This window comes from Panthera uncia (genome assembly GCF_023721935.1).
Source record: "Panthera uncia isolate 11264 chromosome D3 unlocalized genomic scaffold, Puncia_PCG_1.0 HiC_scaffold_8, whole genome shotgun sequence".
Classification (NCBI taxonomy): Eukaryota; Metazoa; Chordata; class Mammalia; order Carnivora; family Felidae; genus Panthera; species Panthera uncia.
This window is the reverse complement of record NW_026057586.1, coordinates 27,604,327-27,617,666: the sequence shown is the minus strand read 5'-3', so window position 1 is coordinate 27,617,666 and position 13,340 is coordinate 27,604,327. Positions and strand designations below refer to the sequence as shown.

At 47.3% G+C, this 13,340-nt stretch overlaps 1 protein-coding gene across 2 annotated transcripts in view; it reads right to left on the bottom strand.

Moving 5' to 3' along the window:
• PSTPIP2 (proline-serine-threonine phosphatase interacting protein 2) overlaps window positions 1-10,665 on the bottom strand; it is an 83,747-nt gene extending 73,082 nt beyond the window's left edge. Inside the window, exon 1 of one of the 2 annotated variants that reach the window (XM_049620158.1) lies at window positions 10,556-10,665. In XM_049620158.1, the coding sequence (XP_049476115.1) occupies window positions 10,556-10,633 (78 nt within the window). In that variant the 5' untranslated portion in view covers window positions 10,634-10,665. Of the gene's footprint in view, window positions 1-4,484; window positions 4,626-10,555 lie in introns of those variants that run through there. The other variant, XM_049620159.1, reaches the window with a different exon arrangement.
• Between the last annotated feature and the right edge of the window lie 2,675 nt (window positions 10,666-13,340).

The window sequence follows — 13,340 nt, the reverse complement described above, 5'->3', positions numbered from 1 at the left end:
GCTTCCCATAGTGATGTAGGTCACCGTACAGAGAAAAGTCACTGAGCAAAGCCCAATATGGCACCTGCCCACGTTCCAGTAAGAACCCAGAATGACAAGATTCCACACTGACCGAAGATCTGGAGCAGAGGGACAGCCCTGGGTCCACAGTAAGACAATGAGCAAATTCAAACAGCCCCAAGACTTCCCCTGGTCACTCTGCAGGCAGAACAGTGAGCCCCCACCTACTGCGGGTGCAGGAGGTCACAGAGGAGGGCTGGGACAGAGACTAGGAAGCTGGTCTAGACCAAGAGCTTTGAGAAGCAGAAAGCCCTGGTCAAAATAAGGATCTAGACAATGTACAGAGGTAGGTTGGGCCTCACACCCAAGTGAGGAGCATGAGAATCTCCTAGGGTGGGAGGACTTCTACTTCTGCTGGAACAGGTTCTATATCACATGTGCCTGTCCACATCTGGAAGACACTGTGTGATCGTGTCAAAGACTGGGATTTTTCCTCTACTGTGTCCTAGCTGCTTTCCTGGAGTTCTGGGATCCACATCCATGGTCACTCTTATTCTGACAAGGTAGTATTTACATTAACGTGATAAATTACACAGCACTGCTTAACCACACAGCCACAGACCAGGCACACACAGGGAAGAGTGGGAAAGAAACAACACCCCTGGGTGCTTCACATCGGGAAAACTCAGTTGGGGACCTTATTTATTTTTTTTAGTGTTTTATTTATTTTTGAGAGAGAGAGCATATGCAAGTGAGGGAGAGGCAGCAGAGAGAGGGGGACAGAGGATCAGAAGCAGGCTCTGTGCTGACAGCAGCAAACCTGATGTGGGGCTCAAACTCGCTAACCGTGAGATTATGACCTGAGCCTAAGTTGGCACTCAACCGACTGAGCCACCCAGGGCCCCTTGGGACCGTCCCATTTTTAAAAAGCACCGAGTAGGGGCGCCTGGGTGGCTCAGCCGGTTAAGCTCTGACTGCTGTCTCTCCCTCTCTCTGCTCCTTCCTGCTCACATTCCCTCTTTCTCCAAATAAATTAACTTAAAAAAATGTTTTGAAAAATTAGTAAAGAACACTGAGTACTCTTTTTCAAACAGATCCATGGAAAGTATTTCCATGGGTCATTTGAGGAAGATTACATACAAAGTATGTACTGACTCATACCTTTTCTGGAACACCTACTTAATTTGACCACAGGCCTTTCCACTTCTATGGAACATTTCTCTCTTGGGCGTGTGACAGCCCTTTCCTGGTTGTGTCCCTACATCCCTGTCTTTATTTCCCTGTCCTTTCTCCTCTCCTGCCTAAACAAAGGTATTCTTCAAGAGTGCTTCCTTGGGAACTTCCTGTCTTTTCATTCTTTCTCCTCGAGTGACTGTCAACTGTCTCCTGTCAACTGTCAACTGTTCTCCTCGAGTGACTGACAACTTACCAATTGTCACCTCTGTGCTGATAGTAGTAACAGCTGACAATCACAGGTACTCACCAGGCACTGTGCTAATCTCGGTACTAAACTCTAATGGGGTAGACACTACTAATATCTCATTTTTATGGGACTGAGGAAGGAAAACTGAGGCTTGGTGGTGGGGCGGGAGGAGGGAGGTTAAAGTAACCTGCCACCTAAAGTCGCACACGGCTGGTAAGGGGCGCAACGGATATTCAAACCCGGCCAGTCCACCTCAGAGCCTCCACTGGTAACCAATGCCTTTCTGTACTTCATGCTGTTCTCTGTATTCTCTCACCTGGACAGCTCACAAGGCTCCAGGGCCATCTCCTCCAGACCAGCTCCTCGAACCCAGAATGCCAACCAACGGTCTACTACCATAGCACCCTGCAGGTGCCCATTGTCAGCACGTTGACCACCAGACACCAGAGAACACTCACTGCCGTGTTTGCACTGGTTACTGAAACAAAATAGCTCCAAACCCTGCTGCCTCACACATCTGTCCCCTTTCCAGGACCCTCCCCCTCCCAACACGTCCCCATACCCACCAGTCCTGGCATGGTGCTGGGGGGTGGGTGGGGGCAAGGGCTGGGTTGGGGACTTCAGGATGCTGCTGGCCTTGGTCCTCACCATTGCCACCCCTGTGGTTAAATATTGTTAATATTGGCTCTGCCTCTTCCTCCTCCTCCTCCCTCTCTCCCCACAAACCAGTTTCTCCTCCTGACTTCCTTATCTCTGAGCCCGCATCTCATTCTCCTGTTCGTATTACATGGAGCCTCCTCTGAGCCCTCCTACCCTTTCCCCTACTGCTCACCTTCAATGGTTGCCTTGCCCTGTGGCTTTGACCTCTTCTTCCCCCTGCTACTCCTCCCTCATCTCCTCCTTTCTCCTCCGTATGGTCTCCACCCTAGACCCCCTGGCCCTGTTTCCGTGGCCCCTGCTGGACTCTTCTTACCTCTGCCCCTTCCTCCTCCACAAACTTGAAGCCAAAGCCTGCTCTCCGTACCTTGATTCCTCATGGGAATATACCTTCCAACCAAGGTGGTGGCCTTACTCTGCAAATGCCACCTCAGTTAGAAATCCTTATACAGGAAAAGTATTTCATAAATATTTATTAAATTCAGTCACTGATACCCACTTGTGCTTCCAAAGTTTTCTACTGTATCTGATCACAACCTTCTCGTCCTTGAAACATGAAAGTTATTCCCCTCTGTGCTAACCACAGCCTTGCCTCCTCTATGCCCTGAGTGGGTAGAGGCATCACACGAAGCCTCCAGCAGGTTCCTTTCTGCTCCTTTGCCCCCAGACCTACCCAACAATCCTGTCTGCCTGATTCCTGAGCATTCACAGGTAAGGCAGCATTCAATGCTGAAGGCTCAGCTGATGGTGACACCCAGTACCTACCCTCCAGAAGCTCATGATTGGAGCAGGGGGAGAAAGATACTCACACAGAGGGTCAAATGATGACCCACCATCTACTTTTGGGAGTACCAAAGGATCCATGCAGACAGCAGTGCTGGGACAATCTTGCTGGGCCCCAGCCTCACTGAGGCACTCACAGAGCATTTGGTCCGTGCAGAGGCCTACTCCACTATTTAACAGCTCTAGCAGCTTGGGATTGTTGGTTAACAATCTGACACTCGGTTTTCTCATCTGTAAAATGAGATAGTAAGCAAGCTACCTCACAGGGTAGTTGTGAGGCTGAAATGAGTAGTGTGTGTAAAGCATTTAGAACAGGTGTTGGTCACAGACGGTGCACAGTAATGTCAGCTATTATTGTTTCTATTATTTGATACAAAGTATACAGAAAATTAGAGGTAAAAGATACCTTTGCAAACTATCTCTCAGGATCTCAGATACCTTCCAAAAGTATAAGGCCAGAGGAGGGGGGAAGGTATAAACAGAGGGTTCTTTCCCCGCTGACGTTTACCCAACCCAGACCTCATTTCTGCCCCTGGCCCTAACCACTCCGGCAAGTATTTATCGGTGGGGTGGTGGCGTGGAGCCCTGTGAGGACAGAGGCTGCGGCTCTCACCCAGTCTCAGGCCCCTTGGGCGATACAGATGCACTTACTCAGTCATCAACTATTTGCTGAGCACCCACCCCACATCAGCTGTGTAAGGGGCACGGGCCCTGAAAACTGCACAGTAGCTGCCCCAAGAGGCTCAATGCGCTTGCAGTCTCCCCAGTTCAAAACCACAGGCTGACAAATGCTACGAAGGAACAGAATGGTGACATGTGAACTAGTGATAGGGCCTGTTGGGCACAATCAGGAAAGGCCTCCCTGAGGAGGTGACATTTGGGCTGAGATATGACAACTGGTGTCACACTGTGAGGTGGGGGAAGGCAGTCTCTCTGCCCTACTTTTTTTCCCCCACAGTGACAATACCTGCTATGGGACCTGCAGGGGGGCAGTGCCGCAGGGGAACTTCAAAAACTTCAGGAAGGGGGGGGGGTAGCAATGGAGGCACGCAGGGTCCGAAGTAAGGAGTCGGGAGGTGTGCTGGCCTAAAAGGATGAGGGCAGTTCCTCTGAAAGAGGGCTTGCAGGCCCTTGAGGGGCCCCTGAGGAGTGACAGGACTGAGGGAAGAGGACCAGACGGAGGAAGGGGGACAGGCAGCCCTTGGACGCCGCCAGCAGCTCTGGGCAAAGACCTGGGGAGGGGGCTCCGGGGAGGGGGCTCCGGGAACAGGGCAAAGCCTCTGCGGGGAAGGGCGGGCGCCGACTGGGCCCGGACGAACCTGGAGACGATCCCGGGGGGGGGGGGGGGCCTGCAGCGGTCCGCTCGCAAAGCTCACCCAGGTCCGCCCCAGACCCAGGCCTGGCACAGCCTCGAGGGCACCGGCCGCTCTCCCCGGCTGCGCCGCTCCTCGCCGGGGTCTCCGGATCCTCGGCTGTGAGACTGGGGGCCCCGCGCCGCTGGGGCCCGGGCGGCAGGGGCGTGGAGGACTCCACCCGGGGGACTCGAGGGCGCCGGCGGGCTGGGGGCCGGGCAGAGAGGGGACACGGCAGCGGGACAGGTCCCCAGGCGGCGCCGACTTACCCAGAAGTTCGCCTTGAACAGTGCGCCCGTCATGGCCAGCGCGCGTCGCAGGGGGCCGAGCGGAGCGGGGCGACGGGCAGGCGCGGGAAGACCGGAGGGTGGCAGCCTGAGGTGGGGCGGCCCAGCTGGAGAGTCTCCGGGCCGCGGGTGGGGGCCGCCCCGGGTCCTAAACCACGCCCGACCGCACCCGCCCAGGACACACTCCTCCTCCTCCTCCTCCTCCGCCTCCGCCGCCGCCGCCGCCGCCGCCACCTCCTCCGCCTCGCGGTCACTAGTGTTCAGCGCCCACGCGCGCACCCGGGTAGAGCCCCGCCGCGTCCCGCAGCCGGCAATCTGGGAGCCGGGAATTGTCCCCTCATGCAGGAAGCCTTCAAGGATTGCAAGGAACTGGTCCGGCCGCCTTGCCGAATTCGGCTCCCTTCCCGCCGACGTGCTCCCTCCTCCCCCAATAGAATTCCTCCCGGAGAAATCTTGGCCCGGCAGGATGCTGGATAGAGGTCTTGGGGACCTGATCGGAGTGTGGTCTCGAGGACTGACAATGCTAGCGGTCACGTGAGGTGCAAACGCTTCAGGAAGTCCTGAGTACATTCCAGATGCACCCGCTACAGATCAGCCCCTGGACAGGTTTTAGTTTAAAAGTCAAGAAAGGTCATTGATACTGTTAGCCCTTGATTCTTTGTCCCTTAGCGGGGCCCTTTCAATGCCTCCAAGAGCTTAGCTCCTCTCCGACCTCCTCCTCATTCTCAAGACCCAAGACCCTTTTCCAGTAAGCCCACTCCAGCAGCAGCCCAGAGCCTCCTTCCTCTCCATGCACTCTCCCTCCCTAAGGACACCCCATAACCCCAGGACAAGTCAGACCTATCTCTCCTTGGTAGTAATATGGCGCTTTGGAACAAAGCGTGATGCTTTGCATGATGCTACAGGCCTTGAGCCAAAATTGTGGCAGACAGAGAGGCTTGAAAGTCTTGCCCAAGATCCCAGGGTATTAAACAGGTGAAGAACTGGGTTGAGTTCTACACTTCTAAACAGGGCCAAGGTCAAAGAGAGATGTCACTCCTGGAGCAAATCCACCCTGGGCAAAGAGTAGGTGCTCAAGGAGGGGAAGATGAAGGTCAAGGATACCAAGACCAAGTGCTGATGACCACCTATAACCACAGGCCTGGAAAGGCAAGCATTTGCCTCTCGAGCAGTTTCTACCTCTGTCCAGACACAGTGAAAGGGCAATTCTGGGAGGATTTGAAAGACGGCTAAAAGGTTCTGCATGGTAATACCACCCGGGTTCCACTGTAATGAAATTCCACCAGCAGAGTTACCTACAATAGAAAGATGAAAAGATTGCCTCCAGCTCTGGGTCACTGCAAGGCCATGCATCCATCCATCCAGTTGTTCATCTCTTTGAAAAGCAGTGAGGTTAGAAGGAAGGGGAGTCTGGCAACACCATCAGGAGACAGAAGAGGCCTCGGTGGACACCAGGAGGAAGGCTAAACTGCAGGAGAGGTAAAAAATAGCACCAACTGGGGAGATGAAAGAGGCTGAAGAAAGATAGCACCAAGATGCTTCCTGGAAGTTTTTAATATTTTGGAGCAGATACTTTATTATGTGTTTATTTATTTACTTTGAGAGAGAGAGAGAGAATGTGCACAAGCAGGGGAGAGGGACAGAGGGAGAGAGAGAATCTAAAGTAGGCTCTACACTCAGTACCAAGCCCCACGCAGGGCTCTATCCCACCACTGTGAGATCATGACCTGACCTGAAATTAAGTTGGTTGCTCAACTGACCGAGCCACTCAGGCGCCCCAGGGCAGATATTTTGGACATAATTCTACTTGTGTAAGTTTTAACTTTTAATGCATGTACTTTTTAAGTCTTAGAAAGTCTTCCAAACTGTCATGGTGCATAATGCTTGAGTTTCACCACCTAGATTCCAAAGATCCCTGAATTTTAACTCTCTTCTACCACCTGGTGGCAGGATTGAAAATTGCAAATGCTTCACACTGACGGAAAATACAGTAAAACCGTGGGTTGCCAGTAACTTGTTCTGCTAGTGTTGCACAAGAGGAGCAAACATTTCTAATAAATTTTAACTTGATAAATGAGTGATGTCTTCAATACGAGTAGTATGTGATGCCAAACCACATTATTATAACTCTCTCTCTCTCTCTCTCTCTCTCTCTCTCTACGGGATTGCGGGTGATAGTCTCCCATGCTCAGATGCTCAGTCTCAGCCCGCGGTGTGTGGCAGAAATCAGTGATTTTTCAGAATGTTGGAAAGTGCCCACAATTGACACTAATGTATTTTTTATCACTTCAAAGCACCTATGAACGGTCCTTTGGTTTTCCATACAAGAATAAGCTTAGGAATGCTTTGCTTCATTCTAGGTTTAGGCTGCCTGCAGATACAGACCCTTTCCTCTGCTGCCTTATTGCCAATTACATTAAATATAATATAAGACAAGAATTTATTAATACTGTGCTGTAGTCAACATCCGTGCAAGTGTATACAATGGCCCCCATGCAGAAGATTCCATGGAGCCAATAGGTAGTAGTAATTCTGTTAGTGATAGTGAAAGTTATCCTACACAGTAACCCTCCTCTCCCTTGTCTCCCTCACACCAGCCATGAAGATTTTCAAAGGTAAATGCAGGTTAGTTTATTTGTCTTTATATTTTATATTTATCATTTTGTATTTATCACAAAATCATCTGCGTTTCCATTATTTCTTAATGGAAAATTTCTTACTGGGAAATTTACAAGTGCTTTGGAATACAAGCATGTTTCTGGAATGAATTATGCTTGCAAACCAAGGATTTACTGTATTACTCATTCATTCCTCAAACGTATTAAAGTCATCTCCTGGACAAGGTGTTGTGAGTAAAAAGACAAGTAAAATGTGTACTATATCTAAGGGTCTACAACCAATTGGAGAGATTTTACTGACAAAGTTAAATAATATTGCTATAGCAATTTTGAAATGAAATGATCAACACTTAAAAAATAAATGATCATTACTTTTTTTTTTAATTTTTTTTAATGTTTATTTATTTTTGAGAGAGACAGAGACAGAATGCGAGTGGGTTGGGACAGAGAGAAGAGGGAGACACAGAATCTGAAACAGGCTCCAGGCTCTGGGCTGTCAGCACAGAGCCCGACGCGGGGCTCGAACTCACGAGCTGTGAGATCATGACCTGAGCTGAAGTCGGATGCTCAACCGACTGAGCCACCCAGGCGCCCCTGATCATTACTTTTAAGATAGCTGCTGTTAATATTTTGGCATAATCTCTTCCAATAATACACATTTGTTATACATAAAATTTTGAATCTTGCTTTTTAACTTAACATTTCAGAAGTACTTTCTAAAGTCATTAAATGCATTTTTCCTAACAAAAAGTTTGATAGTACACACTAGTGGCCAAATAGACTCTTGCATGTAAAACTTGAAAATCCTTGTGAAGAGAATTTGATCATGTTACCAAAATTTAAAATGCACTTATATCTTGGGGCAACTGGGTGGCTCTCTCTCAAAAATAAATAAGCTTTTAAAAGACAAAAAACAGGGGCGCCTGAGTGGCTCAGTTGGTTAGGCATCTGACTTCGGCTCAGGTCATGATCTCACGGTTTTTGCGTTTGAGCCCCACATCGGGCTCTGTGCTGACAACTCAGAGCCTGGAGCCTGCTTTGGATTCTGTGTCTCCTTCTCTCTCTGTCCCTCCCCTGCTCCCACTCTGTCTATCTCTCTCTCAAAAATAAATAAACATTAAAAAAAATTAAAACACTGGTTTCTTCGCGTCTCTCCTCTCCTCACAAAGCTACCAAGTTTCCCTATTGCCCATCGGAATGAAGTCCCAAACACCTCTGCCTGACTTTCAAGAACTTCCTGGCTCTGCTCTGCACTGACCTTTCTGATCCCCTTGCCCAGATTCCTGCCCTCCCCCCAACCAACCCAAGGCCATCAGCTCTTCCCAGTCTTGCCATGCCATCTCTGCTCACACTTTACCAGCCACCTGCTACTGTTCCTCCTGCTAAAGTTCCACGACATCAAAAACAAATAAAATAAAATAAATAAAAATAAAGTTCCACGACATCACACTTCCCCAACTTCTCCAGCCCTTGTTGTCTTCTCACTTCTTGAATCTCTGGAACTTGTCACCCGTATCACACACATAAGCCCTTAATCATGTATTACTTATATCCTTATGTTCTCTAATTTCTGTTCCTTTTGGATATCTTACCTCCCCAAGAAGATTGCAAAGCACCTCAAGGTAAGACTGATATTCTCTTGGGCTCCTGGGTGACTCGGTCAATTAAGCATCTGACTTCAGCTCAGGTCATGATCTCATGGTTCGTGAGTTCGAGTCTTACATCGGGTGAGCTCAAGCCCCACTTCAGGTGAGCTTGTGCCCTGCTTTGGATGAGCCCTGTTTCTCTCCCTCTCTCTTTCCCTCTCTCTCTCCCTCTCACATTCTCCCTCTCTCTGCCCCTTGTGGGATTCTCTCTCTCTCCCTGTCTCTTCCCCTCACTCATTTGTACCCTCTCTCTCTCTCTGTGTCATTGTCATTAGACAATGATGGACCCAGCCAGGGGATTCAATGAACTCTCTCTGATCATCAGCACTATCAATTTTTCTTTCAGTTCCCATCGTCTGTTCCCTCCATTCCAAGAAGCAGGGGGAAAACCTGGTGGGAGTACCGGCCAAGTAGCTAAAGCCAGATGGGATCCCTGGACCAGAACCTGGCCAAGCAGCAGCCAGGGTCTGAAAGCACCAGAGGGCAGGATTAAGCTGTGTTATTAGGTCTGCCAAGTCAATGTCAAGATAAGTGGCTGGATTTCTGCCACTTAGGTTGGAAGCTGAGTAGATTGAGGAATGGAGGAGAGAGTCGGGACAAGACAGGAATCGAATACAAGGGACAAACATCCAGGAGGAGCCTGAAGTGACCAAGGACTAGTTGCACGGTGGGTGAGGAGCTCTGTCTGGCCTGCATCAAAGCAAGGGCTGGCTGGATACCATCACGATTTGAATTTTCATAAGGTAATGGGAGTGAAGTAAGGGACTCAAAGGGTCTGTTCCTCATAAAGGAGTGTAAAGATGGGAAAATTTTGGTATCTATTGTCACAGAGGACAACCAACTGCACATAGGGGCTTGTGTTTCCGTCAAAAGCCACCATTAAGAGAGTGAAAGGCAAGCCACAGAATAGAACAAATTGATAGCACATTTGTCCAAAAAGGATTTATATCCAGTATCTCTATAAGGAACTTATAAAATTCAAAAGAAACAAACAAACAAAACCAGACAACATGATTTAAAAAAAAACAAACAGGCATAGGACTGGTTCTAGGGCTGGGGCAGGAAATATACAAGCCTAGAGTATCTTGTAGTGTCAGAAAGTGCATTAAGACAAGAAATACGCAAAATAGTTAGGGCCATATCAAAGGAATACAGGAGCCAACTGAAAGCTCCCAATGGCCAAAGCTGGGACAATTTGAACAACAAAAGAAATACTGGATTAGAACCCCAAATATGAAACAACTAACCATGAGTCCATACTGATGTAAGTAGATTGACTGAATACCTAAATAAACAGCAAAATTCCAAATACTCTGTGTAGACAGTCAGTCTTCAAAGGGGTGGAGCATAATTCCTCACTCTTTTTTTTTTTTAACGTTTTTTTATTTTTATTTTTGAGACAGAGAGAGAGCATGAACAGGGGAGGGGCAGAGAGAGAGGGAGACACAGAATCTGAAACAGGCTCCAGGCTCTGAGCTGTCGGCACAGAGCCTGACGTGGGGCTCGAACCCACGGACCGTTGAGATCATGACCTGAGCTGAAGTCGGACGCTTAACCGACCAAGCCACTCAGGCGCCCCAATTCCTCACTCTTTAAATGGAAGCTGGGAATAGGGACTTCCTTCCAAAGAATACAGTGTGGAAAGTGTTGGAGAGAGAGTAACCCTACAGTGAAGAAGCCTGACAAACAGTACCTCAGGCAAGAGATCAAGGTTAACATCAACAGTGATAATTCACAAAGGAAAGGCAAAAGAAAAAAAAAAGTCATAATTCATGTTAATAGTACATACCTTTGATATCACATGATAAAAATGGCACTCTATGTCCGTGGTCTTCCACCCAAAAGCCCATAACTTCAGCCTAAACATGAGGAAAACACCAAATTCAAACTGAAAGACATTTTATAAAATACCTGAGTAATACCCTTCAAAACTGCCAAGGTCACCACAAACCAAGAAAATCTAAGAAATTGTCACAGCCTAGAGGAGCCTAAGGAGACATGATGATTAATGTGGTGTCCTAGATGGGATCTAAGGAACATAAAAAGGACATTAGGTAAAAACTAAGAAAATCCAACGGGGCAGGAAAGATAGAAAGTGAAAATAAAGCAAAAGAAATCTCAATAAACTAAGGATTTCAGTCAGCAGTGTATCAATCTGCTCTCGTGGTTTGTGGCATCGAGCCTCATGTCAGGCTCTGCACTGACTGCTCAGAGTCTTCTTGGGATTCTCTCTCTCCCTCTCTCTCTACCCTCCTCCTCCCCACCTTCGCGTGTGCCCTCTCTCTCTCTCTCTCAAATAAATAAATAAATAAATAAATATTAAAAATCTTAATATATTATCATGTACTGCCTCAGCACAGGAAGGCATCAGGTCAGCTTTGGTTTACTGACGAGAGTTGTACCAGGCCTGAATTAGTACCTTTAACCAAATAAAAAAGGTTCATACAGAAACTTGAGGTACCCAGCATTCTAAAACAGACCTCCATGGCTAACAGGATTTGCTGGCTAAGTCCAGGACTCCTGGAGAACACGACTGAGGTCAGTACTGGAGGTTGGTATCACCCTGCTTCAGAATCGAACCTGCGCAGAAGAACTCATGTAGCAGGCCGGGAATGCTGTCCTGAGAGACGCCTGCTTGGCAAAGTTGGCCCATGGCTGGTGTCTGCAGACTTGCTGGGTAAACATTTCCCAACGTTGATATAAAACTTTCCCTAAGGGGCTCGGTCGGTTAAGTGTCTGACATGGGCTCAGGCCATGATCTCATGGTTTGAGAGTTCAAGCCCCAATTCAGGCGGTCTGCTGTCAACATGGAGCCCACTTCAGATGCTCTGTTCCCCTCTTTCTCTGCCCCTCCCCTGCTTGTGCTCTCTCTCTCTCAAAAATAAACATTAAAAAAAAACTTTCCCTAAATAATAAGAGTGGCTCACTGTGCCTAAATTATTTGCACAATGTGGTTTATGCTAAACACCTGCTTCCTTCTGGAAGTCTGGGATTTTGGTATGTGTTAAGCAAAGTGCCTACATGAGTGGCCCCAGTAAAAACCCTGGGTACTGAGGCTCTAATGAGTTTCCCTGGTAGACACTTCACATATACTGTCACAATTCATTGCTGGAGGAATTAAGTGCATCCCGCGTGACTCCACTGGGAGGCAACTCTTGAAACTCTGGGCCTGGTTTCCTCCAGACATCACTCCACGAGCACCTTCCCATGCTGATTTCGCTTTGTATGCTTTTACTATAATAGATCACAGCCATGAGTACCACTGTATGGCGAGTCCTTTGAGTTCTAGAAAATTACTGGTCCTGGGCGTGGTCTTGGACCCCTGACACACAGACCCAAACGTGAAAACAATAAAACTTCTAGAGAAAAAAAACTTAACCTTAAGGTAAACTAAGATTTTCCCCCCAGCTTTATTGAGGTATATTGGATAAATAAAAATTTTAAATAGTTAAGGCATACAACGTGATGTTTTGATACACATATAAATTGTGAAATGATTGCACAATCAAGCTAATATCTACGATCTCAGTTACAATTTTCCTGTGTGTAGTGAGGACACTTAGGATGAACTTCTTAGCAAATGCCAAGTATACAAAACAGGATTAGTAGCTGCAGCTGATGCTGTACATCAGCTCTCTAGATCCTGCATAACTGAACTTTGTGTCCTTTGACCAACAATTCCCCATTTTTCCAACCCGCCTCCCAGCACCTGGCAACCATTATTTTACTCTTTGCTTTTGAGTTCAAATTTATAAAGATTCCTTAAACAGGACGCAAAAAGCACCACCATAAAAGGAATAGGAAAATAGACTTAATTAAAGTGAGAACTAGGAAATGTTCCATGTTGGAACCTCTTCCAACACTTCCAGTACTGTTGGCAAAGCTTTCCTTTTTGGACTCAGTGGTTTGGGAAGATGCTCATGTTGGTGCTTCATTCTCATGTTACTCTTGATTATTCTCTTTCATATGTATTTATCTCACCTCCCTATTCCCTTAAGGGAATGAGTCATGATACACTCATTGCCTAACATGGTGGTGAACAAATACATACTTAAGTGTTTGATAAAGTTGACAAACCGAAGGATATACTGCTCTTCTTTTGGAACTTGCAACACTTTCCATACATGAATTGAGGAACCATCTCCAAAGAAGGAACTGGAAATCTATTTACCCATTAAGGAATGAGTCTTGGACTGTGTCACTCTGTGTGCATCAAAAACTAAAGAATATTTATGGGGAATGACTTTAAAGGATTTAGGTCAAACAATTAAGGGGCTATTTCTGGATGGTATTGACCCCCACGAATATGAATGATTTTACCAAATCACACCTTAACAAAATCTCTTGTCCCATACTGAAAAATGACATAGCTTTGGGAACCTGTCCGTGTTTCCTATTAAGATTTCCTTGAGAACACTGTTCGGTACTTCAGTGTCCTCCTTTTGAGGACTCTCAGGAGACATTTCTGGCCTAAATTGAATCTATAGTGAGCATCTGAGATATTAACCTCAACAAATAGATAACAAACTTATACAAAATTAAATGATCTAACTTCTACTTCCAAATCTGATTTT